The sequence below is a fragment of the Aphidius gifuensis genome, linkage group LG5 (assembly GCF_014905175.1).
Source record: "Aphidius gifuensis isolate YNYX2018 linkage group LG5, ASM1490517v1, whole genome shotgun sequence".
Classification (NCBI taxonomy): Eukaryota; Metazoa; Arthropoda; class Insecta; order Hymenoptera; family Braconidae; genus Aphidius; species Aphidius gifuensis.
In genome coordinates, this window is record NC_057792.1 from 14289736 (window position 1) to 14313648 (window position 23913).

At 22.8% G+C, this 23913-nt stretch overlaps 4 protein-coding genes across 10 annotated transcripts; 2 read left to right on the forward strand and 2 right to left on the reverse strand.

Moving 5' to 3' along the window:
* The first annotated feature begins 14961 nt into the window (after window positions 1–14961).
* LOC122857682 (mitochondrial import receptor subunit TOM20 homolog B) lies at window positions 14962–16747 on the forward strand. The gene is made up of 4 exons (XM_044159974.1): window positions 14962–15228; window positions 15530–15621; window positions 15846–16019; window positions 16125–16747. Exons 1-4 carry the CDS (start codon window positions 15108–15110, stop codon window positions 16167–16169), a joined length of 432 nt encoding a protein of 143 aa, XP_044015909.1. The 5' UTR covers window positions 14962–15107; the 3' UTR covers window positions 16170–16747.
* LOC122857661 (porphobilinogen deaminase) lies at window positions 16481–18943 on the reverse strand. The gene is made up of 4 exons (XM_044159938.1): window positions 18309–18943; window positions 18087–18159; window positions 17208–18015; window positions 16481–17129 (listed from the first exon to the last, which is right to left on the reverse strand). The coding sequence occupies exons 1-4, from the start codon at window positions 18378–18380 to the stop codon at window positions 16955–16957; spliced, it is 1128 nt and encodes a 375-aa protein (XP_044015873.1). The 5' UTR covers window positions 18381–18943; the 3' UTR covers window positions 16481–16954.
* Window positions 18920–21312, forward strand: LOC122857681. 7 transcript variants are annotated; one of them, XM_044159967.1, is made up of 3 exons: window positions 18920–19009; window positions 20054–20171; window positions 20914–21312. In XM_044159967.1, exons 2-3 carry the CDS (start codon window positions 20063–20065, stop codon window positions 21282–21284), a joined length of 480 nt encoding a protein of 159 aa, XP_044015902.1. In that variant the 5' UTR covers window positions 18920–19009; window positions 20054–20062; the 3' UTR covers window positions 21285–21312. The 7 variants fall into 7 exon arrangements, 6 of the variants coding, with proteins under 6 accessions (XP_044015902.1, XP_044015905.1, XP_044015904.1 ...); XM_044159970.1 differs by having other exon boundaries at window positions 20054–20135; XM_044159969.1 differs by having other exon boundaries at window positions 18958–18986.
* Window positions 21313–21943: 631 nt separating this feature from the next.
* On the reverse strand, window positions 21944–23807 carry LOC122857655. The gene is made up of 3 exons (XM_044159929.1): window positions 23530–23807; window positions 22994–23457; window positions 21944–22914 (listed from the first exon to the last, which is right to left on the reverse strand). Exons 1-3 carry the CDS (start codon window positions 23789–23791, stop codon window positions 22255–22257), a joined length of 1386 nt encoding a protein of 461 aa, XP_044015864.1. The 5' UTR covers window positions 23792–23807; the 3' UTR covers window positions 21944–22254.
* Between the last annotated feature and the right edge of the window lie 106 nt (window positions 23808–23913).

Genomic DNA, 23913 nt, shown 5'->3' on the forward strand with positions numbered 1-23913 from the left:
TTTTTCATTATTTTATTTAATTATTATTATTTAATTATTTAATTATTATTATTATTATTTTTTTTATTATTATTTATTATTTAATTTAATCCCTACATTTCCGACATTTTTCTGCAGTTTATTTACCGTTAGCCATTTGTAAATATTTATTTTATATTCTCCAAAAAAAAATTTTAACGTGAATCCCGCAGGAGAGCGCCGCGACAGCTTAACTATATTTTTTTTTGCATGGTTTACATGAAAACTGTCGCGGTACTCCTGCTCGATTCGCACTTAAGTGTACTCATTCCATTCGTTGCCTGTGTGTCTAAAGTGTAATACCTTGTCGTCTTGTCTTGAAAGTTTGTGAAACTTATTTTTATTAGAGCTAAATTAAATAAAATGAAGGGGAAAATGTTTGTTATCTGTGTTGGAGCAGTTGCTGCACGCGTAATTAAAGAAACAGTTACAGATATGTTATTTAAAACAGTTGAAAGGTCACTTGATCCAAGCCAAGGACCTGACCCACGTTGGCAGTTTCCAACACTTTTCATCGATGAAAGAAAAAAAAGGCAAACAGACCTTAAAGATCAGTTGAAAAGTGAGTGCCAGGCTAATAAAGTAGTTTAAATTCTCTCTAAAATGTGAATCAGTGTGATGTTAAATGTTTGTTTTTATCTAAAAAATTTGAGATGAATTTTTATAAAAACCACAGTATCTATCAACAACAATTAAATTTTCCTGTAAGTATTATACGTGAGCTATGATTGTTTATTTTTTTAATTTAAACTATAAAATTATAATTTTCCGTCAATGGGTTGATCAAATTTATTCAAGAGTGTGGAAAAAGATCCATAAAAAAAAAATGGTAAAATTAATTAATGGGAAAAAAAAAAAAAATAAAATAAACAGCATAGAAATCCCACTCTTGAAAAAAATTAATAAACCTGGATTAATCCAGTGACGCAAAATTTTTGTGGCCTCACGACAAAGGTGGCCAACCTCAAAATTTAAGAACGTGCTGCCTCGTAAATAATTGTTATTGTTTTGACAATAACAATTGAAAAACAATTAAATTTAATAAATTATTTAATAATTTAATTTATAATTATTTATTAATTTTTTAATAATTGTTATTGTTTTTTTTTATGTTATAGAAACAAAAAATAATATATGTTATAAAAGCAACAAAATAAAAGGATTGAAATCATCCAAAAACTTTTTTTTTCTGTAAGTATCGCCAGAATTATTAATTAAATCAATTAATATATTAAATAGAATATAATTAAATTATATTAATTTTTTTTTTTTTTTTTGATTCTAGCTGACCAATGAATACCAATTTTGACCACGCTGACATAATTAGTAATGTGGAGGAGCTGCCCCCTCCCCCCCCCTAGTGATAATCGGACTTTTAAAAAAAAATCAATTTACTTGACTCAGTTCAATCTTTTTTACATTTTTAATTTTTACAATCTTTCCGTGTTTCATTGTAATATTTAATCGTGACCTAATTTTTTTGTAATTTATTAACGACTTGTTCTTATCAATTATTTTTTATTTTATTAAAGCTATTTTTTTTTTGTACACAATTTACATCAATTACATCAATTTTTATACGCAATTTACTTTTTTTTTTTTTTTAGCTTGAATTCAAATGTTAACTTTACAAACTTTGTCAATGATTTACACATAGATAAAATTACAATTTAAATAATTAAAAACTTCAATAAATAATATTGTTAAATTTATTTTTATTTTCCTTTGTTTTTTCAGGATTATTAAATAACAATTTATCATTGATTAATTATCAACAAATTGAAAAGCATTAATATTTAATTATAATTGCAATTATCTACCATTATTTCGTATGTTAGTTTTCCATTATTTTCGTTGAGAGTATTTTTCATTTCTTCTCTAACACGATCTTGAATTTCTGGATGTAAAGCCAATGAGTATAAAGTAAAACTCAATAATGAACTTGAAGTATCAAATCTATTAAAAATAATTTAATTAATAATTTAACAATTACATATAATGTATTTATTTTTACAGTATACTCACCCCGCAGTAAAAAATACAGCAGCTTGAGCAGTTAAATTATCTCCATCAAATTCTATTAATAATAAAATAATAATTAAGCTTTAAAAAATAAATAAAATATCAAAAAATAATAAACACAAATTTACATAATAATAATATATTTACATAATATTACATAATATATTATTAATATCATATTAATATCATATATTATTAACATCCTGCTCCCACGTTTTCTAGCAGTTTAATCTGTTGTTAATAACAAAATTAATATTAATAAATAATTTTGTTATTTGAGAGAGGAGAATAGATAATAACAATGAGTGGAATTGCGAGATTTATTGGATTGCGACTTGTTGGGACAACAAAATATATTACAAAACGAAACACAACAAAATATCTATACAATCCATGTGCCACGTGAGAAATAGATGTAGTTATATTACCAAAAATTTAATTACACCAGGTAAATCATGTTATTCTTGTAATTATAAATGAAAACTTTGAAACATATATATATAATATAAATAATTTTAAAAGTATACACAAAAGTTTTGAACTAAAATCGAGTGATGTCGAATAATGCAATAGGACTTGAAACATACCACGTGTATTTCAAATGACTTTCTAACATTTACTATTGACAAAATGATATTTTTATGAAAATGCATTATTTTTTATATCATTTAATTTTAAAGATTATTGAAGTATTATATATATTTTATATTCAACAATGTATTTATTAAATTAATTTATTTTTATTATTTATTATTTTTATATAGCTAAAAAAGAATCAGCTGGATATTGGAAAACGATAAAGATCTATTCAGTGCCATTTATTGTTATGAATATTGCTATTTACTGAGCATATATAATTAAAACAAATCCTAGTTATTGGAAAGATCTTCACATGTGGTTTGCAGCTAGGAACGAGACTTTAAAGTATTCAATAATTCCATCAAAAATTATTACATTTGGTGTATTATTCGATGATAGTGGAATGAAAATTGAATCACAAGAAGACAATTTAACGTGAGTTGAATATTATCAATAATTTCTTAAACAATTTTTGTCATTATTAAAAATATTTAGTTTGATATTTTATCAAGTCAATAATATTAATCTAGATTATAGCTATTTTATGAAAGTTGATTTTTTTCTTCTATAGTACATAATTCTTCATTATTATTTTACAGTCTCGTGAACGATAACACACGTAATTTGATATTGAGCAAAGAGCTTTATGAACACATAGAAAAACCATTTCCAAGAGGAAAACCAATGCCAATAAAAATTGGTAATTTCAATGGATTACTTGATAATGGTAAATTAACATTAACAACACAAGATGGTGATACAACGTAAGTTAAATACTAATTAATAATTTCTCAAACAAATTTTTTATTATAAATTAATGTTTCATTAAATGAAATAAAAACTTATGTACTGTTGATTATTTATTAATTTTTTTAATAAAACTTTTAATAAAAAATTTACAGGTATACTTTCCATTACACATTGAGCCTTAAAGTTGAAAAATCATCTACAACTTTACAAAATAAAATAGATGCTATCAAAAAGAACCAACGTGAAACAATACCAACGAAAATAGGTAAATTCAATGTATTAATGCCAGGTAGTAAGTTAACATTGAAAACACCGGAAAGTGAAAATACGTAAGTTAATTATTAAGCAATAATTTTAAATGAATTTTTTTTTTCATTAGAATCATTTATTTGATATATTTATTATCAATTAACATATTGATTATGAATCATTCACAAACTGTTGATAAAAAATATACATTATTAATAATATTATTTTTATTTTACAGCTGGACAGGCATTGTCCTCGATCTTGATATAGAAGGTTATAACCTTGAGAACTACACGAGACCAGATTCAGTATCATCAAGTAACAAATTTCCAGTAATTGGAAATTTTAATCATATATCTCATACTAAAGTGAAAATACAAGCAGACGATAGTGATGAAGTGTAAGTTTAATATTAAACAATAATTTTAAATCCTTCTATTGATTATCAGGTTTACCTATTATCAGTTTTAATTATTTATTTATATTTCCATTGAATAGTAGATAATAAATATACATCAATAATAATGCTATTTATATTTTACAGTTTTTATTTCAAACAAAATGTAAATTTTGAATATGACAGAAAATTGAATGAAAATTTACAAAATATAATTAATACTAAAGAACTAACTACAGAAGATATGTTGTCTGGAGCAACATGTGTACATTTTGATAGTGGTGCAGTAGTATTCAAATACTATTAATAATTATTTAATAAATCGATAAGTTTTAGAAATTAATTTATAATTAATAATTATTGAAAAGCAAAAAGTTATTATAAAAAAAAAAACAATTTATCAAGCTATAAAATAAAAATTTTTAAAATAATAAGATGAAATAAATAAAAATTAACAACTCAATTGAAATTTTATAATACTTGAATCTGATTTTATATTTATTGTTTATAATTTAATTGAAAAACAAAACTATAATCTATCCATTTTTTAAATTTTCCCAAATATATTTCTAGTAGTCTAATAAATATTCTAATTTAATATTTTAGTGAAAAAAATTTTTTTCAATTAATTCTACAAAGCTGTGTCTTCATTAAAATAATTTTTAAACTATTTTGATTGATGAATAATTCAATTGTCCACGTTTGAATTATCACAAAATTTTATAAAAATAAAACGAAGGTTTTTCAGTTCTCTATAATCGGTTTTTCCTGTTCAATTCGGTTTTTCAGTTTCTTGTTTTAATTTCCAAGTTTAAATATCAACCACAGTGAAATAGAATGCGCGATAATCATCGCACGTGTTTTCAGTCTCGTTTTCTCTCTCTCTGTGATCTTCTTGGTTTTCCAATTTTCCATGTGACAACTGACATTCTGCTCCCACGTTGTCTAGTAGCAGTTTAATCTGTATTGTTACTATGTAACACAATTAATATTAATAAATATTTTAGTTGTTTTAAAAAGAAAAATAAATAATAACAATGAGTGAAATTGTGAAAATACCATTGCAACTTGTTAAAACAACATATTATATTACAACACAAAACACAACAAAATTTCTACTACAATCCATTTGCCACATGGAAAATTCTTGTAGTCATATTATCAAAAATTTAATTGCATCAAGTAAATCATCTTATTCTTGTAATTATAAATGAAAATTTTTAAAACATATATATCTATAGGTATATATATATAATAGATACCTATATTTTTAAAAGTATAGACAAAGTTTTGAAATAAAATCGAGCTATGTCGAATGATACAATAGAACTTGAAACATACCACGTGTATTTCAATTGACTTTCTAACTTTTACTATTTGACAAAATTGTATTTTTATTAATTTTATTAATATTAATTATTTTTTATACTATTTAATTTTAAATAATTATTATAATTCATCAAATATTTTATATTTTTATTCAACAATGTATTTATTAAATTAATTTATTTTAATTTTTATTATTTATTATTATTTTATACAGCTCAAAAAATATCAGCTGGATGTTGGAAAATTATTAAGATGTATCCAGTGTCATTGACATTTATTGTTATAAATAGTGCTATTATTTACTGTGCATATAAAATTACAGCAAATCCTGAATTTCGACAACGTATTTCCATGTTGATTTCAGCTAGGAAGGAAACCTTAAAGTATTCTATAATTCCATCGAAAACTATTACATCTAGTGTGTTATTTGATGATAGTGAAATAAATATTTTTAAAGAAGAAGGCAGAAGACTGTGAGTTGAACAGATGATTAATAAATTTATTTAATTAATATTTTATTAAGTTGATAATATTAACCTAATTTATAAAAATTGGTCATTCATTAATATACATCATTATTTATTATTATTTTACAGTCTCATAAACGATAACACACGTAATTTAATATTGAGCAAAGAGCTGGATGAAAACATAGAAGAACCTTTTCCAAAAGGAGAACCAATACCAGTACAATTTGATAAATTTAATGGATTACTTGATAATGGTAAATTAACATTAAAAACAGAAGATGGTAATACAACGTAAGTTTAATATTAATCAATAATTTCGTGAACCAATTTTATATTATAACCAATAATTATTTAATTATTAATATTCATGTTTTATTAAGTAAAAAAAAAATCACCCAGTGTTGATTATTTATTAATTTTTTTAATAAACTTTCAATGAAAAATTTACAGGTTTAATTTTCATCACACATTGGGCCTTGAAATAAAAAAAACATCTACAACTTTACAAGATGAAATAGCTGCTAAGAAAACAGAACCATTTAAAATACAACGCAGGAGAATTACTAAATCTGATATCTTAGTTCCAGATAATGAATTATCATTAAAAACATCGAAAGGTGAATATAAGTAAGTTGATTATTAATCAATAATTTTTAAAGATTTTTTTTTATTATTAAAATTAGTCATTTGGTATATTTATAATCAATTAACATATTGATTGTTAATCATTCACAAACTATTGATAAAAAATATACATTATTAACAATATTATTTTTATTTTACAGGTGGCCCATCACTACCGTCGATCGTTCTAACCCTGGTTATTCAGCCATTTTTCCAACAACTGAAAATTTTAGTTTTTCATTCCATAGTATAGTAAAAATACAAGCAGACGATAGTGATGAAGTGTAAGTTGAATATTAAACAATAATTTTAAATCTTTCCATTGATTATCAGGTTTATCTATTATCAGTTTAAATTATTTATTCATATTTTCATTGAATAGTAGATAAGAAAAATACATCATTAATAATGCTATTTATATTTTACAGTTTTTATTTCAAACAAAATGTAAATTTTGAATATGACAGAAAATTGGATGAAAATTTACAAAATATAATTGATACTAAAAATCTATCTGCAGAAGATATGTTAGATAAAGTAACATGTATAAAATTTGATAGTGGTATAGTAGTATTCAAAACACAAGATGGTGAAAAAATGTAAGTTGAATATTTTTTTATATTGAAAATACTTAGCTGTTTTGAGTTTCAAGTATTTATTTATATTTTCAATGAATTGTTTATATAAAATATACAGTAATAATAATATTATTTTCATTTTACAGTATGGTCAGACACAGATGTTTAATAATACTTTTCAAAGATGGTAAAAAAATATTTCTTGATGGGAAGCCGTACTTAACTTTGGTTTATGTTCAAATCTTAATCTTTGTTTATTTTTATTAGTGCAACGAACATAAAAGTATCTTTAATTAATTTATTAAACTATAATAAAAAAATAAGTTTTGAAAATTGATTCACAATTAATAATCATTGACTCCATTGAAATCTGTGTATCATTACAAAGCAAAAAATTATTATAAAAAAAAAACAATCTATCAAGCTATAATGAAAAATTTTGAAATAATAAGATAAAATATATAAGAATTGAAAACTTAATTGAAATTTTATAACTTGAATTTCATTTCATATTTATTGTTTAATTTAAATAGAAAACGAAATTATAATGTATCTATTTTTCTTTTTCTTGACCTGTTTATAAAATTCATTTGAATTTATTTAAATTTTCCTAAATTTATTTCTAGTACTCTAATAAATATTCTAATTTAAAATTTTAGTAAAAAAATTTTTTTTGATAAATTCTATACAAAGCTGTGCCTACATTAAAATAATTTTAAAATTATTTCGATTCAAGAATAATTCATTTGTTCAAATTTGAATTATGAAATAATTCTTTAAAAAAAACAAAGATTTTTTAGTTTTCTATAATCCATAAGTTTTTCTGTTTTATAAAATTATTCCAAGTTCAAATATCAACCACAGTAGAATAGAATGCGTGATAATCGTCGCACGTGTTTTCACTCTCGTTTTCTCTCTTTGATCTTCTTGCTTCTTGGTTTTCTAATTTTCCATGTGACAACTGACATTTTGCTTTTTCACGTTGTCTAGCAGTTTAGTTTGTTGTTAATAACACAATTAATATTAATAAATATTTTCGTTGTTTGAAAAAGTAAAATAAATAATAACAATGAGTGTAATTTCGAGAATTATTGGATTTCGACTTGTTGGGACAACAAAATATATTACAAAACAAAACACAACAAAATATTTACAATCCATGTGCCACGTGAGAAATAGGTCTAGTCATATTACCAAAAATTTAATTACATCAGGTAAATCATGTTATTCTTGTAATTATAAATGAAAACTTTGAAACACATATATCGAATATAATTAATTTTAAAAGTATAGACAAAAGTTTTGAAATAAAATCGAGTGACGTCTAATGATGCAATAGGACTTGAAACATACCACGTGTATTTTGATTGACTGTCCAACTTTTACTATTAACAAAATGATATTTCTATGAAAATGCATTATTTTTAATACTATTTAATATGAAAGATTATTGAAGTATTATATATTTTATATTTAACAATGTATTTATTAAATTAATTTATTTTAATTTTTATTATTGATTATTTTTATATAGCTCAAAAAAAATTAGCTGGATATTGGAAAACGATCAAGATCTGTTCAATAGCAGTAACAATTATTGGTACTTACTGGGCATATAAAATTAAAACAAATGATGAATTTTGGGAACGTGATGACATGCGGATTGCAGCTAGAGACGAAACTTTACCGTATTCTATAATTCCATCAAAAACTATTACATCTAGTGTATTGTTTGATGATAGTAGAATAGAATTATTTACAGACAAAGACTATTTGTCGTGAGTTGAACAATTTTTGATCATTATAAGTATTTAATTTGATATTCTATCAAGTCAATAATGTTGATCTATTTTATGAAAGTTGATTATTTATTTCTATAATACATCATTATTTATTATTATTTTACAGTCTCCTAAACGATAACACACGTAATTTAATATTAAGCGAAGAGCTAGATGCAAACATACAAGAACCATTTCCAAGAGGAGAACCAATACCAGTGAAATTTGATAGATTTAATGGATTACTTGACAATGGTAAATTAACATTAACAACTAAAGATGGTGATACAACGTAAGTTTAATATTAATCAATAATTTCGTGAACCAATTTTTTATTACAATTAATAATTATTTAATTACTAATATTCATGTTTTATTAAGTGAAAAAAAATCGCCTCGTGTTGATTATTCATTATTTATTTATTTATTTATTCTTCAATTTTTTGAATAAACTTTTAATAAAAAATTTACAGGTTTACTTTCCATCACACATTGAGCCTTGAAGTCAAAAAAACATCTACAACTTTACCAGATGAAATAGTCGCTGAGCTAAAAGAACCACCTAAAATTAGTACATCTGATATCAGGATTCCAAATAAGGATTATTATTACAGAATAACTGTTGAGGAAAAAAAACCACCTAGAACAAAACTTTCGAGAATTAGTAATTTTTTTGTCTCTGTTCCAGCTTATAAATTATCATTAAAAACCTCGAAAGATGAATATAAGTAAGTTGATTATTAATCAATAATTTTGAATTGATTTTTTTTCATTATTATAATTATTCATTTGATATATTCATAATTAATTAACATATATTGATTATTAAGCATTCACAGACTATTGATAAAAAGTATACATTATTAATAATATTATTTTTATTTCTCAGGTTGCCTTCAAATTCACCATCAAGATTGAAAGACGCATTCCCAATAATTGGAAATTTCAGTTACTCATTCGAAGAGACAGTAAAAATACAAGCAGACGATAGTGATGAAGTGTAAGTTGAATATTAAACAATAATTTTAAACCTTTCTTTTAATTATCAGATCTACTTATTATCGCAGTTTTAATTATTTATTCATATCTCGATAATATTGAATGGTAGATAATAAATATACATCATTAATAATGCTATTAATATTTTACAGTTATCATTTGAAACATAATGTGAAAATTGAATGTGACAAAAAAGTAAATGAAAATTTACAAAATATAATTGCTACTAAAAAAGTATCTGTAAAAGATATGATACCTGGAGGAACACTTGTAGTATTAGATAGTGGTACAGTAGTATTCAAAACACAAGATGGTTGTAAAGTGTAAGTTGAATATTTATCAATTATTTCTTGATAGAATCTTTTAGTTATCAAAATTACTTTAAATCAATATTTTTCTAAGTCGAAAATACTAAACTATTTTTAATTTTAACTGTTTATCTATATTTCCAATAAATTGTTCATATAAAATATACATTAATGATAATATTATTTTTCTTTTACAGTGTTGTCAGAAAGAAAGTAGACTTGGTAATTTTCGAAGATGGTCAAAAAATAGCATATATTGATGGGCTGCCACAGTTTATGTTGGATTATGTTTAAATCAACAAACAAAAGTATTTTTAAACTATAATAAATAATTATTGATTTTTTAAAAATATGTATCATTACAAAGCAAAAAGTTATTATTAAAAATAACAATTTATCAAGCTATAATAAAAAATTTTAAAATAATAAAATGAAATATATAAAAATTAAAAACTTAATTGAAATTTTATAACTTGAATTTTATTTCATATATTTATTGTTTTTATTTTAATAATAATAAACGGTAATGTATACAAAAAAAAAAAACAATCAATGTGTAATTAGTTATGTAAGTTAGTAATTTCATTTCTATATAATGAAGAAACAAAGTAACATCAACACTAAGAGCGAGACGGGCGACTATGCACTTACCGTGGCTACGGCTTTCCTTTACGATTGGGTTCGTAGGGATGGGGTTATAGGTGATTACTACTCCCGTAGTAAGACGACCCTATGACCTTCTCTACCTGTTGTCATGGCCTTTCACTGTCAGACCAGGTACGCTACACGTCTCTCATATTTTTGCATTTTTGTTTTCTATTATTACAATTTTTTTTTTTTTTTTTTCATCTATATTCTTAAGATTTGTCTATCATGTATTGAAATTACAATTACGCGGCTATCGTACGTTTTCAGTACCAACTCCATTTTTCTTTCGTTATGTTTAAAAGAGAAAGACAGAAACAATTATCAATAAATAGATAATGTAAATAAAAAAGCCTACAATCCAATAACAACATTTATCAATAAATATATATATTTATAATTTAAAATTATAAAAAAAAAAAAATAATAACAAGAAAAAGAAAGAGAGATAAATTAAATAACTATTAAAATATATATGAAAAATTTGTGATTGATAATTAATAATAATATCAATTGTGTTAAATTAAAATAATTAAAATAAAAAAATACTTTAAATAGTTTTTTTTTCATGAGATAATATTAATTGAAATATGAAATTATAAATTATTTAAAATTTGAGACAATCGAAATATTTCAATTCAACCAATTTACAATTACTAAAATTAAATAAATATTTTTCTATATTTAAGAAAAAATCAATAATAAAAAGTTATTTCTGGATAATAATTAAGTAAAAATCTTTCAAGATAAATATTCCTCAAAAGAAAATAAATAAATGAGGAAATAAATCGACAATGATCTAAAAAACCAAAGGAGACTTTTTTTTCTTATTTTATTTGCAGCTTCTCTATATATTTCAAATAAAATTATATACCTGATAAATCGTCAATTTTCCAAGTGCCTTTAGGCTCAAGTTTTTCATCAAATTATTTAATCATTATACACAATGTAATTCACCCCTCGAGTGACACTAGAATAGCGTAGCTCTAATATCCAATTATCTCACGTAAAATATAGAAAAATAAAAAAAGTAAGTATATATAAAAAAGAGGATGAAAAATAAATTACGTATTTGTGGAGCTTGCACGTGAGAAACATCAAAGTGCTTTTGCAGATCGGTAACGCTATTGGCGTTATAAAATTATTATATATTAAGAAGAAAAAAAAAAAAGGTTTTTCAGTTCTCTATAATCTATTTTCCTGTTTTAATTTCCAAGTTCAAATATCAACCACAGTGGAATAGAATGCGCGATAATCGTCGCACGTGTTTTCACTCTCGTTTTCTCTCTCTGATCTTCTTGGTTTTCCAATATTCCATGTGACAACTGACATTCGCTGCTCCCACGTTGTCTAGCAGTTTAATCTGTATTGTTAATAACGCAATTATTATTAATAAATATTTTTTCTTGTTTTGAACAGAAAAATAAATAATAAAAATGAGTGAAATTGTGAAAATACCATTGCGACTTGTTAAAACAACATATTATATTACAACACAAAACACAACAAAATTTCTACTACAATCCATTTGCCACATGAAAAATGCTTGTAGTAATATTATTGAAAATTTAATTGCATCAGGTAAATCATCTTATTCTTGTAATTATAAATGAAAATTTTTAAAGCATATATGTATAATATATACCTGTAATTTTAAAAGTATAGACCAAGTTTTGAAATAAAATCGAGCTATGCCGAATGATGCAATAGAACTTGAAATATACCACGTGTAGTTCGATTACTGTTGACAAAATTTTATTTTTATTATTATTAATTATTTTTTATACTATTCAATTTTAAATAATTATTATAATTCATCAAATATTTTATATTTTTTATTCAACATTGTATTTATTATAATTAATGTATGTATCATTCTAATTTTTATTATTTATTGTTTTTATACAGCTCAAAAACAATCAGCTGGATGTTGGAAAATTATTAAGATCCATCCAGTGCCTTCAACATTTATTTTTATGAATATTGCTATTATTTACTGTGCATATAAAATTAGAACAAATCCTTTTTTCCGGGAACGTATTAACATGTTGATTGCAGCTAGGGAGGAAACTTTAAAGTATTCTATAATTCCATCAAAAACTATTACATCTAGTGTGTTATTTGATGACGGTGAAATACTAATATTTACAAGAGAAGGCGATAGATTGTGAGTTGAACAATTTTTGATTAATAAATTTATTTAATTAATATTTTATTAAGTTGATAATATTAACCTAATTTATAAAAGTTGATTATTTATTTTTATAATACATAGTTATTTATTATTATTTTACAGTCTCGTAAACGATAACACACGTAATTTAATAATTGGCGAAGAATTGGATGCAAACATAGAAGAACCATTTCCAAGAGGAAAACCAAAACGAATAAAACTTGGTGAAATTAATGGATTACTTGATAATGGTAAATTAACATTGGAAGATGGTGATACAACGTAAGTTTAAAATAATTAATCAATAATATTTCGTGAACAATTTTTCATTATAATTAATAATTATTTAATTATTAGTATTCATGTTTTTTTAAGTGAAAAAAAAATCAACTAGTATTGATTATTTATTAATTTTTTAAATAAACTTTTAATAAAAAATTTACAGATTTACTTTTCATCACACATTGAGCCTTGAAGTCAAAAAAACGTCTACAACTTTACAAGATGAAGTAGCTGCTAAGGAAAAAGAACCATCTAAAATACAACTAACGAAAATTAGTAAATTTAATATCTCAGTTTCAGATAATGAATTATCATTAAAAACATCGAAAGGTGAAAATAAGTAAGTTGATTATTAATCAATAATTTTGAAAGATTTTTTTCATTATTATAATTATTCATTTGATATATTCATATAATTAATTAACATATTGATTATCAATCATTCACAAACTATTGATAAAAAATATACATTATTAATAATATTATTTTTATTTTACAGGTGGCCAGACACTACCATCGTTCAATTTAATCTTGTTTATTCATACATTCTTCCAATAACTGAAAATTTTAGTTTTTCATTCCAACGTATAGTAAAAATACAAGCAGACGATAGTGATGAAGTGTAAGTTGAATATTAAACAATAATTTTAAACCTTTATTTTGATTATCAGGTTTACTTATTATCAGTTTTAATTATTTATTCATATTTCCATTGAATAGTAGATAATAATTCACATACATAATTAATAATGCTATTTATATTTTACAGTTTTTATTTCAAACAAAATGTAAATTTTGAATATGACAGAAAATTGGATGAAAATTCACAAAATAGAATTATTGCTAAAGCACTATCTATAGAAGATATGGTATCTAAAACAACATATGCAGAATTTTATAGTGGTGCAGTAGTATTCAAAACACAAGATGGAAAAAAAATGTAAGTTAAATGTTTTTTTATGTTAAAAATACTCAGCTATTTTGAGTTTCAAGTATTTATTTATATTCCCGATAAATTGTTTATATAAAATATACATTAATAATAATATTATTTTCATTTTACAGTATTGCCAGACAGAAATGTGAAATAATACTTCTCAAAGATGTTAAAAAAATAGATCTTTATGCGAAGCCGTACTTAACTTTTGATTATGTTTAAATCTAGTTCTTTGTTTATTTTTATTAGTGCAACGGACATAAAAGAGTTTTTAAACTATAAAAAATAAATAAGTTTTAGAAATTAATTTATAATTAATAATTATTGATTTTCTTAAAATATGTATCATTACAAAGCGAATAGTTATTATTAAAAAAAAAAAATTTATGTAGCTATAATAAAAATTTTTAAAATAATAAAATAAAATAAATAAAAATTAAAAACTTAATTGAAATTTTATAACTTGTATTGAATTTTATATTCATTGTTTAATTTAAATAAAAAAAAAAATTATAATTTATCTTTTTTTTTTTTTACCTGTTTATAAAATTCATTTAAATTTTCCTAAATATTCCTAGTACCCTGATGAATATTCTTATTAAAAATTTTAGTAAAAAAAAATATTTTTCGATGAATTCTACAAAGCTGTGTGTCTACATTAAAATAATAATCATTTCGATTCAATTGCAATTCATTAAGTCAAGTTTGAATTGGTTTGAATTGAATTAATTCTATAAAAACAAAGCTAGGGTTTTTTAGTTTCTTATTATAAATAAAAACGAAAAATCTTCCTGTTAATTTTCAAGTTCAAATATTAACCACAGTGAAAAAGACTGCGTGATAATCGTCGCATGCGTTTTGTACAGTTTTGTAGTTTTTTGGAATGCAATGATCAGAGGTTAAAATAAATTTTATTGATCTATAAATTTTTATAAAACAAAGTAATTAATATAAACATCATTAAAAATGATATCTAAAACAGCAATGGGTATTGCTGTTGGCATTGCCAGTGCAGTTGTTGGTTATTGCATTTATTTTGACAAACAACGTCGTAATGATCCAGACTTCAAAAAGAAACTTCGTGAACGTAAGTCAATTTTATTCTTTTTTTTTCATCAAAATAATCAAGTTGATTGATTATTTATCATTCAATATTTATTGTCAATCAATATTCAATATTATTTCATTTAAATATATCACTCATATTTTTTTCTCAATATATCATTTACTTTTTTTTTTTTTTGTTGAAAGGTTAGGAATACATTTCATCACCACCATTTTTTTTATTTTTTTTTATCTCGCCGACTGATAAATTCACCAGGCTAAATTCACTTTGCATGAGGTTTTATGTAATTACTTTTTTAATGTTTAATTTATTTTATTTTCAGGCAGGAAAAATAAAAAACAAGCATCTAAATGTGGATCTGAAATTCCTGATTTGACTGATCCAGAACTTGTACAAAAATTCTTCCTTCAAGAGGTAATTTATTTATTTTCCAATTAATATTATTAAATAAATTTCCAAGCAATTATTTTTATCCATGTTTATAGTTTTAAAAACAATATAAAATTATTAATTTTTAAGTCTGTTGATAGAGAATAGATTTTACTTAAAAGATGATGAAAGTATTGTTGATTTTAATTGATAGTAATGTTGCTTTACTTTGTTGAGAAATATTAATATTATTTTCATTAATTTTCAAGGTTCAACTTGGTGAGGAACTCCTTGCAGCTGGTGATTTAGATGGTGGAATTGAACACTTGGCAAATGCTGTTGCTGTTTGTGGTCAGCCACGAGAACTTCTCAGTGTTTTACAAAAGACACTTCCACCACAAGTTTTCCATCTCTTGGTACAGAGATTACCCTCAGTTGGAAATGTAATTACAAATAGAATAAGTTTTAAATTAACTGATTAAACAATATATTGCAAAAAAAAAAAAAACCAAAAAAACACTTATTATATCTCTTATTAAATATTGCAGAAATTTGCATCACGTGCTGCAATGACTGAAGAAGACGTCGAGTAAAATAAATAATCTTAAAAAGAAAAAGATTTTTAAACAAATTAAAAATCCAGTTGGTTATTTCTAAATACATGAGTGTTTGAAGCATAAGTATATGAATGAAAACGAGATAAGAAACTATTGATAAAAAAAACTTTTAAAAAAAAAAATTGTTGACAATGTTTTTGTAGATTAAAATCGAAATCCTTAAGTCTAATATTTTTTCTTTCAAAATGTATGTATGTGTACGTGTGTTGTGTCTATTGAAAGACAAATATTTTTATCAACAAAAACATTTAAAATAACCCAAATAACATTTTTATTTTATTTACCAATATCCCAATGACTCACAGATTCATCAATTAAAATCTGCTGTCTTCTTTTTACAATATATATATATTTTCTAAACATACAGTATCTACTTCACCGTTACTTTTTTTTGCTCATTTAAAATTCTCAAAATATGATAAAATAATTAATCATTTACAACAATAATTTACAAACATTTGATAACATTGATTTTCTAGCGAAAAAAAAAAAAAACGCAGCAACATTTTCTGAATAAACATTTTAAATAAAAACAGAAAAAAAAAATAGTAAAATTATTTACAAAAAGTTGATAAATTTTAATAATTAAATTTGTATAGTTTTTTTTAATTATTATAATTTTTAAAATTGTTTTTTTATGAAAAATAGCAGGCAGTGGGTTTATTTTTGTCTTTTTAAATTTTTATTTCTGCTTATTTTTTTTTTTTATTTATTGTTTGTTTATTAATTATCTAGTTAATTATTAATTATCTATTATTTTTTTATATTGTACTGAGAATTGTTTCTCTAGCTTTTGACATAATTTCCAGTGCGTTTTTTTCAATTAAACTTTGAGCTAAATCTTCACCAAGATTTTCAGCAACAAGAAGACTCATTCCACTAACTTTTCCTGGCACAACACTGCAGTATAATCTTGGTTCTCGATATGGGCATTTTCTACAAGAAAAAATACAATGATATTTATCAAAAAGAGAACCAAAGCAAGTATATAAAATATTTAAATGAAAAACTTACTGTGGTGGTTCACCATCATCATCACGTAAATAAAGTTTACAGTCCATTGTGTCCTTGATCATTGTATCACCATTCAATGACCAAACAGCACCAGTTATAGTTAATTTTTTATTTTCTAATGTTGTTGAAACACCAACTGGTGCTGAACAACCACCACCAAGTTTTTTTAAAAATGAACGTTCACAAATACATCTCAATGTACTTTCAACATCATTCAGAGGCTCTAGAATTTTAAGTATATCAAAATCGTTTTCACGACATTCAATACCAAGTGCACCTTGTCCAACAGCATAAAGTGCATCATCTGAATCTAATATTTCACTAATTCTATCACTCCATTGCATTCTATTTAGTCCAGCTACAGCCAATATTATTGCAGAATAATTATACTCATCATTTTCAACAATTTTTGTATTATCAATTTTATCTGATTCATCAAGTTTTTTTAATCTTGTATTTAAATTACCACGTATACTTTTAACTTCAAGATGAGGTAAATTTTTAGATAACTGAGCTGAACGACGTAATGAACTTGTACCAATTATACTACCTTTTGGTAATGTTTTTAATGTTTTTGTTGAATTAACCTTAGACATAACAACAGCATCACGTGGATCTTCACGTTTCATTATTGCACCAAGTGCCAAACCATCTGGTAATGATGTTGGTAAATCTTTTAACGAATGTACAACAAAATCAATACGTCCATTTTCTAATGCCAATTCAAGTTCTTGTGTAAATAATGCTTTTTCACCAATTTTTGGCAATGATATATTCAATACTTTATCACCTTTTGTACTCATCAAAACTATAAAAAAAATATAAATAATTTATTACAAATACAAATTGACAATTAATAATCCATTAAATTGTTTTTACCTTTTTCAAATTTTTTATCTGGATACAATTTTTTTAGGCACTCAATAACATAGTTTGTTTGTATTTGTGCAAGCTAAAAAATTTAAATAAATTGTCAATTGAAATAAAACGAAAATAATAATAATAAATAAATAAATGCTGAGTAAGCATGACGTGAATAAAAAAAAATTATTAAATTATTATTTACGTATGAATAATTTGAAAATTAATAAATTAATTTACCTCACTTTTTCGTGAACCAACACGAAATATATCACGTTGTACATTAACACGTTGACCATCTCCTGCCATCATTATTTTTATTTTTATTTTTTTATTACGTATATATTTTTGTCAACTGTATAGATGTTTAACTCTTTTTTTTTTTTTTTTTTTTATTTTGTTATGAAAATATAACTGGTTTTATATTAGCAAAAAAAAAATTACACAATAGTAAAAAAATCATTTAGAAAATAGGATAAAACTAATCAACAAAATAAGAAAATTAATTTTTTTTTAAAATTGTTCACTTTTACTTTTTATTTATGAGAAAAATAATTAAATTTTTTACTGTATCACGAGTACCTGACGCAACATGACGTATGGTAGAAAAAAATTGAGTAAAATATATGTTGTTTAAAAAAGTTAAATAATTAATAAATTGATTAATTATTATTAAATGAAGACGATCAAGTATATTCACAGTCACTGTCACTGCAGCAGAATGTGAAAATTTTTATGAATTTTTTTATAAATAATTAGCTACATCATTTGTCTTTGATAAACATGAGGTAGCCATGTCGTGTTAGACACTGAAAGTGTACATAAAAAATGCATTTGTGTAATGCGTATGTGTTGTGCTGGTGTGTGTTGTGTTTGTAGTGGTTTGTAGGTCGAATTGGAAAGGAAAATTGAGTAAAGGTGAATTAGAAAAAACGGCCAGGGTAACGTCTTCCTAAATATTATCATCATTATTAAAAAAATAAAAAACACGTGATAACTTTGTTGTTTTAATTTTAATAATTTAATAAATGAGGAATTTAAATGACAATATTAATAGAAAATTAGGGGTTTTTTTTCTATTAGAAATTAATAAATAAAACGACATGAAATTGATGATAATGATAAACAATTGTGGGAATAGTAAATAAAGTTGATTTCTTTGTATGTACTTAGAAATGTTTTTTATCATATATTTCTCTTATCATTATAAAAATATGTTTTATTTATTTATTTTTTTTTTAAATATAAATCAGATTAGCTTGTTGTTGTTTTTAAAAATATTATTTGAGAAATTTAAATTGTTTATTATTATTTGTAAAATAAATTGTAAAAAAAAGAAAAGTTTAGGATTATCTTGATTTTAAATAAAAAATTATTATACTTGCAATTGCATAACAAATATTAATTGAATTATTTAGCAATTAGTTATAAAAATTAACAGCATGTAGTTTTATTTTTTTTAATTAATATTTAATATAAAAAAAATATAAAATATATTTTTTATTTAAACTAAATAATTAAAGGGTTTAAACATAATTTATTAATAAAGTCTAAAATTTTATATATATTTTGTTGTTAATTATATATTAATTGTAGAAAAAAATTTATTAAATTCGTTACATAATTTAAATTTCACATGAAGCAATCGGTGTACAGAAAATAAAAAGAAATTGATAGAAATGTTATCGAGAATTATCAGTGATTCGAAATAACTGATAAGAAGATACCAAGGCTGTCCTGAATGATAAGAGAAAATCATTGATGTAAATATTTCAAATAAAAATAATAATTAAATTATCAAAGTATATTGTTTATTATTAAATTGATTAAATTAATTTTCATAATTAATTTAATTTTTAAAATAGCAATGGATCAACAATTAAAATAGCTGACCAGGAAGAATGATAAAGATTTAAGTTTATTATCTAAAAAAAAAACAAATTGTTTTGTAATAAAATTATTAATAATTGTTTTGTTTATCACAGTACACTTTAATGCACGTGGTAAAGATTTGGTCTAGACAGTGCACTTTCCATGGAAAGCTAGGAGGATTCATCAAGGATCCAGGTGGATTATTTAATCGAAATATTATCAGGGATCAAAGTATAACAAGATGGTCATTGCTATAAATCTCAAATTATTTATTACTTAGAATAAAAAATAAAACAATTTGTTGCTAATGTTTTTTTTTTGTCTTTAGAATTTTAAGACTCATGCAATAGCACCAGAATATTATTTTATTTTATTAGAAAATAATAAACAAATTGGAGAAAAAAATTATAATCAAAATTATTTAATTTTATAAATAATATAATAGCTAATTTTGATAATAATCATTGTTTGTTATAAATTTTTTTCATTGTTTATTATTATTATTTTTACTGATATTTAATTTTAAGAATTTCAATGATAAAATTCAGGTTTTCAAGGTTGTTAAATTTTATCTTTTAATAAACGATTAGCTAGAAAAAAAAATAAAAAATAAAGATTATATATTTATTTATAAAATGAGGATATTTAAAAACGAAAAATAAAAAACAATTTGGAAACGAAATTTAAATTATCAACGCCCCTTTTGATAAAGACACACAAAAAGTTAGATAGAAAAAAAAATAATTAAAAAAAAAAAATGATTAAAATAGAACAAAGCTCAAAATAAAATATAATATTCATTAAAAAATATGATATTAAATAATAGTTAAAACACAAACGACAACATGTTAACACGTATTTTTATACTAGAATATTTTATTTTCTTAATAATTGAATTTATTTATTGTCAATATCGTGAGTAACATATTAAATTGAATTAAATAATTTAATAATTAATATTAAAATTTTTTAGAAGATGAATTTCCAACTGCATTTGAAGTTGGGGTGTATGGAGGACCATCAGAAACATTGGAAGTATATCTCCCAAATTTAAATGTTAATTTTACAATTGATGAGTGCCACGTGATTCCTCCCAACTTAATGAGACCAATTTCAATACCAAAAAATTTTTCTGAAGATCAAAATAAAATTGATATTGAAGCAATGAGATATTTGGCAATTGAAATTGACAATAACACATGTTCATTCCAAATTGATCCAATTGTTGATGAAGATTATGGCAAGTGGATAATCATCTATACTTTTAAAAAAGTTTACAATGAATTTCAAATGGTAATTGGTTATCAACCACCTCTTATTGGTGTACTACATATTTACTGTTGATTTACATAATTTTTATTAAATTTTTATACTTGTTAAATTTTTGTTATTAAAAATAAATCAATTTTAAAAATACATTTATTTTAACAATAAAAAGTTGATTAATTAAAAAATATTAAACACGATTTTTTAACTGAGATCTCAAAGCAATTCGTATCAAGCTAATTTACTTCTGGTTGATTCTAAAAAGTACATTAATTAATTAATTTATCATTTCAATGAATTTTATTTTTTTATATTTTATGTAATGTTGATAAATTTATTAAATTTAAATAAATAAAACAAATAAAATTTAATAATAGTTTTAGTTATCAATTTATATAGTCATTTGTAGTTGAGTACTTTTAGGTACCTCCTTGATACAATTATGTATTTCGAAATTTCGAATTGTTTCGAATGGTGTACTCACCACTGCTATCAGCACCATGATACAGTGACCAGTCATAGGACAACAAGAGCAACATTTTCATCGATTCGTAATGGGAATATAGAAACGCAAAAAGGTATGCAATTTATCTCCATAATAGTAATTATGTATAATAAACTGCGAGAATTTATTATAAATAAAAAAATAAAGAAGCATAGTTAATATTAATTAAAATTTTTATTAATACTTGAATCGGCAATAATATTCATTCATTTTATAAATCACTTATTTTCTATTTTTTTTTTTTATCATTTAGTTATTTCTAAAAAATTTCTATTGCATTACATGAAGAGTTAAAAAATTAAACTGTATTTTTTTTTATCAAACAAATTGAACTCGATTTTCTACTTAATTACAAATCAATTGGTGAATTGGAATAATTTAACAGTTTAATTTATTGTTTTTTTGCTGCCTGTTTTTTTTTTTTTTTTTGTTGTAAGAATTATAAAACTATTATCTGTTAATGTTTTTTGTTTATACATTTTTATACATTTTATGAGAAAAAAATAAGAATAAAAAAAAATGATGAGCTAAAATACAAGTTAATTATTTACAAGTTATATTAAAATATGAGGAAACTGTAACTTTGTCATCAAAGAAAAAAAGGCTCATCAGTTCTTCATCGACATTTATAGTCATGTTGATTTTTGTTGATCGATCATCAACAATTGACGAAGCAAATATAAGAGCCTCAACAGTAATTTTAGTTCCTTCAAGCTGTAAATTTTTCAAGTAGTCACAATGTTGAAGAACCATAATGATACCAGTGTCTGTAACTCCCTTACAATTTTTACAATTAAGTACTTGTAAATTTTTAAATCCTTTTATAACATCATCATTAACATCTGGCAAATTATTCAATATCAATGTTTCTAAATTTTTCAATTTACCAAGATCATACAATACATATTTAGATTTCAATTGGCATTTTTCAATATTCAGATATTTTAATTTTTTCGAATTAGTTGTAACATTGTATATCAAATCATCAATAGTCAAATCTGAATAATAACTTCGTGAATACGATAAATCTAAATATTCAAGATTAATTAATTTAAATTTACAAGATATTTCTTTTTCTAATTTACAATATTTTAATACAAGACAAGTTATTGTCTGTTTTTTTAATAACATTTTCATAACTTTTTTATCCAAATGACACATTTCCAATGACAAACAACAAAGTGCATTAAAATTATCAAATTTCTGTAATTAAAAAAAATAATAATCATTAATATATATTTCATTTTAAAAATATAATACTAGAAATAATAATAAAACTCACTTGTGTAAATTTTTTATCAAAATAAAACCAACTTATTAATGAGTTTGATTGCCAAATAATTTTTTTAATTGTTGATGGTAAACTTTGTAATATTGATAAGTCATAACGATAATAACTATTTTGTGTACATTGTTTATTATCAAGTAATATTATTTTAATTTTTTCAAGTTTATCTAATTGTTCAAAGACATTATTAAAATCATCTTTGTCATAATATAATAATTCAATTTGAAGATTTATTAAATTTCGACAATAATCACCAACAATTATCATCACAGAACTTTGGCAAATTTTCGAATCAATCTTTAATTTTTTTAAATAACTACCACTACGTGTTAATATTTTTTCAATGTCCTGTTGATCAACTGGATCTTGTCCATATTTACCACAAATATTTGGATATGTACAATCAAGATTTTTCATGTTCCATGAATAATCACTGGCATCTCTCCATTTAATACAAACTAAAAATATAAATAAATAATATTAATTAATTAATTGTTGATTATATTTATTTATTGATAATTTATAATTACTTTTTTCCATCATAAGTCTATCTTTAAAATTAAGATATTCAAATATTTTTCCAAGGCAATCTAAATTGACTTTATCAATCAAAGATGTGTTGTTGTTGTTATCATGTTGTGATTGACTTGATGATGATGATGATGATGATGATAATATTGATTGTAAAACGTCTTGAGAAAAACTATTAAAACTATCACTTCTACAGCATAATCTTTTAGCACTATTTTCTATTGTAAAACTTTCACTTTTATACAGTCTTTTGAATGCCATTATTATTTTTAATTGTTTGACAAATTGGCACTTTATTTCAAGGTTAAGAATTTTAATTCAATTGTTTTTTGTTTTTTAAATATTAATTTAGGTAATTTAATTAATGATAATTTGACACAGTT

Bases quoted from the DNA above. Each gene is read 5' to 3' on its own strand.
- LOC122857682 (XM_044159974.1), top strand. From the start codon at position 15,108: ATGATATCTAAAACAGCAATGGGTATTGCTGTTGGCATTGCCAGTGCA. The intron at 15,622-15,845 runs GTAATTTATTTA...TTAATTTTCAAG, and splicing joins AAAAATTCTTCCTTCAAGAG to GTTCAACTTGGTGAGGAACT. The intron at 16,020-16,124 runs GTAATTACAAAT...TAAATATTGCAG, and splicing joins GATTACCCTCAGTTGGAAAT to AAATTTGCATCACGTGCTGC.
- LOC122857661 (XM_044159938.1), bottom strand. From the start codon at position 18,380: ATGATGGCAGGAGATGGTCAACGTGTTAATGTACAACGTGATATATTT. The intron at 18,016-18,086 runs GTAAAAACAATT...TTTTTTTTATAG, and splicing joins AGATAAAAAATTTGAAAAAG to TTTTGATGAGTACAAAAGGT. The intron at 17,130-17,207 runs GTAAGTTTTTCA...TTTTTCTTGTAG, and splicing joins GATGATGGTGAACCACCACA to AAAATGCCCATATCGAGAAC.
- LOC122857681 (XM_044159967.1), top strand. From the start codon at position 20,063: ATGCACGTGGTAAAGATTTGGTCTAGACAGTGCACTTTCCATGGAAAG. The intron at 20,172-20,913 runs GTATAACAAGAT...AAAATTTTTTAG, and splicing joins AAATATTATCAGGGATCAAA to AAGATGAATTTCCAACTGCA.
- LOC122857655 (XM_044159929.1), bottom strand. From the start codon at position 23,791: ATGGCATTCAAAAGACTGTATAAAAGTGAAAGTTTTACAATAGAAAAT. The intron at 23,458-23,529 runs GTAATTATAAAT...TTATATTTTTAG, and splicing joins TAGACTTATGATGGAAAAAA to TTTGTATTAAATGGAGAGAT. The intron at 22,915-22,993 runs GTGAGTTTTATT...TTTTAATTACAG, and splicing joins TTGATAAAAAATTTACACAA to AAATTTGATAATTTTAATGC.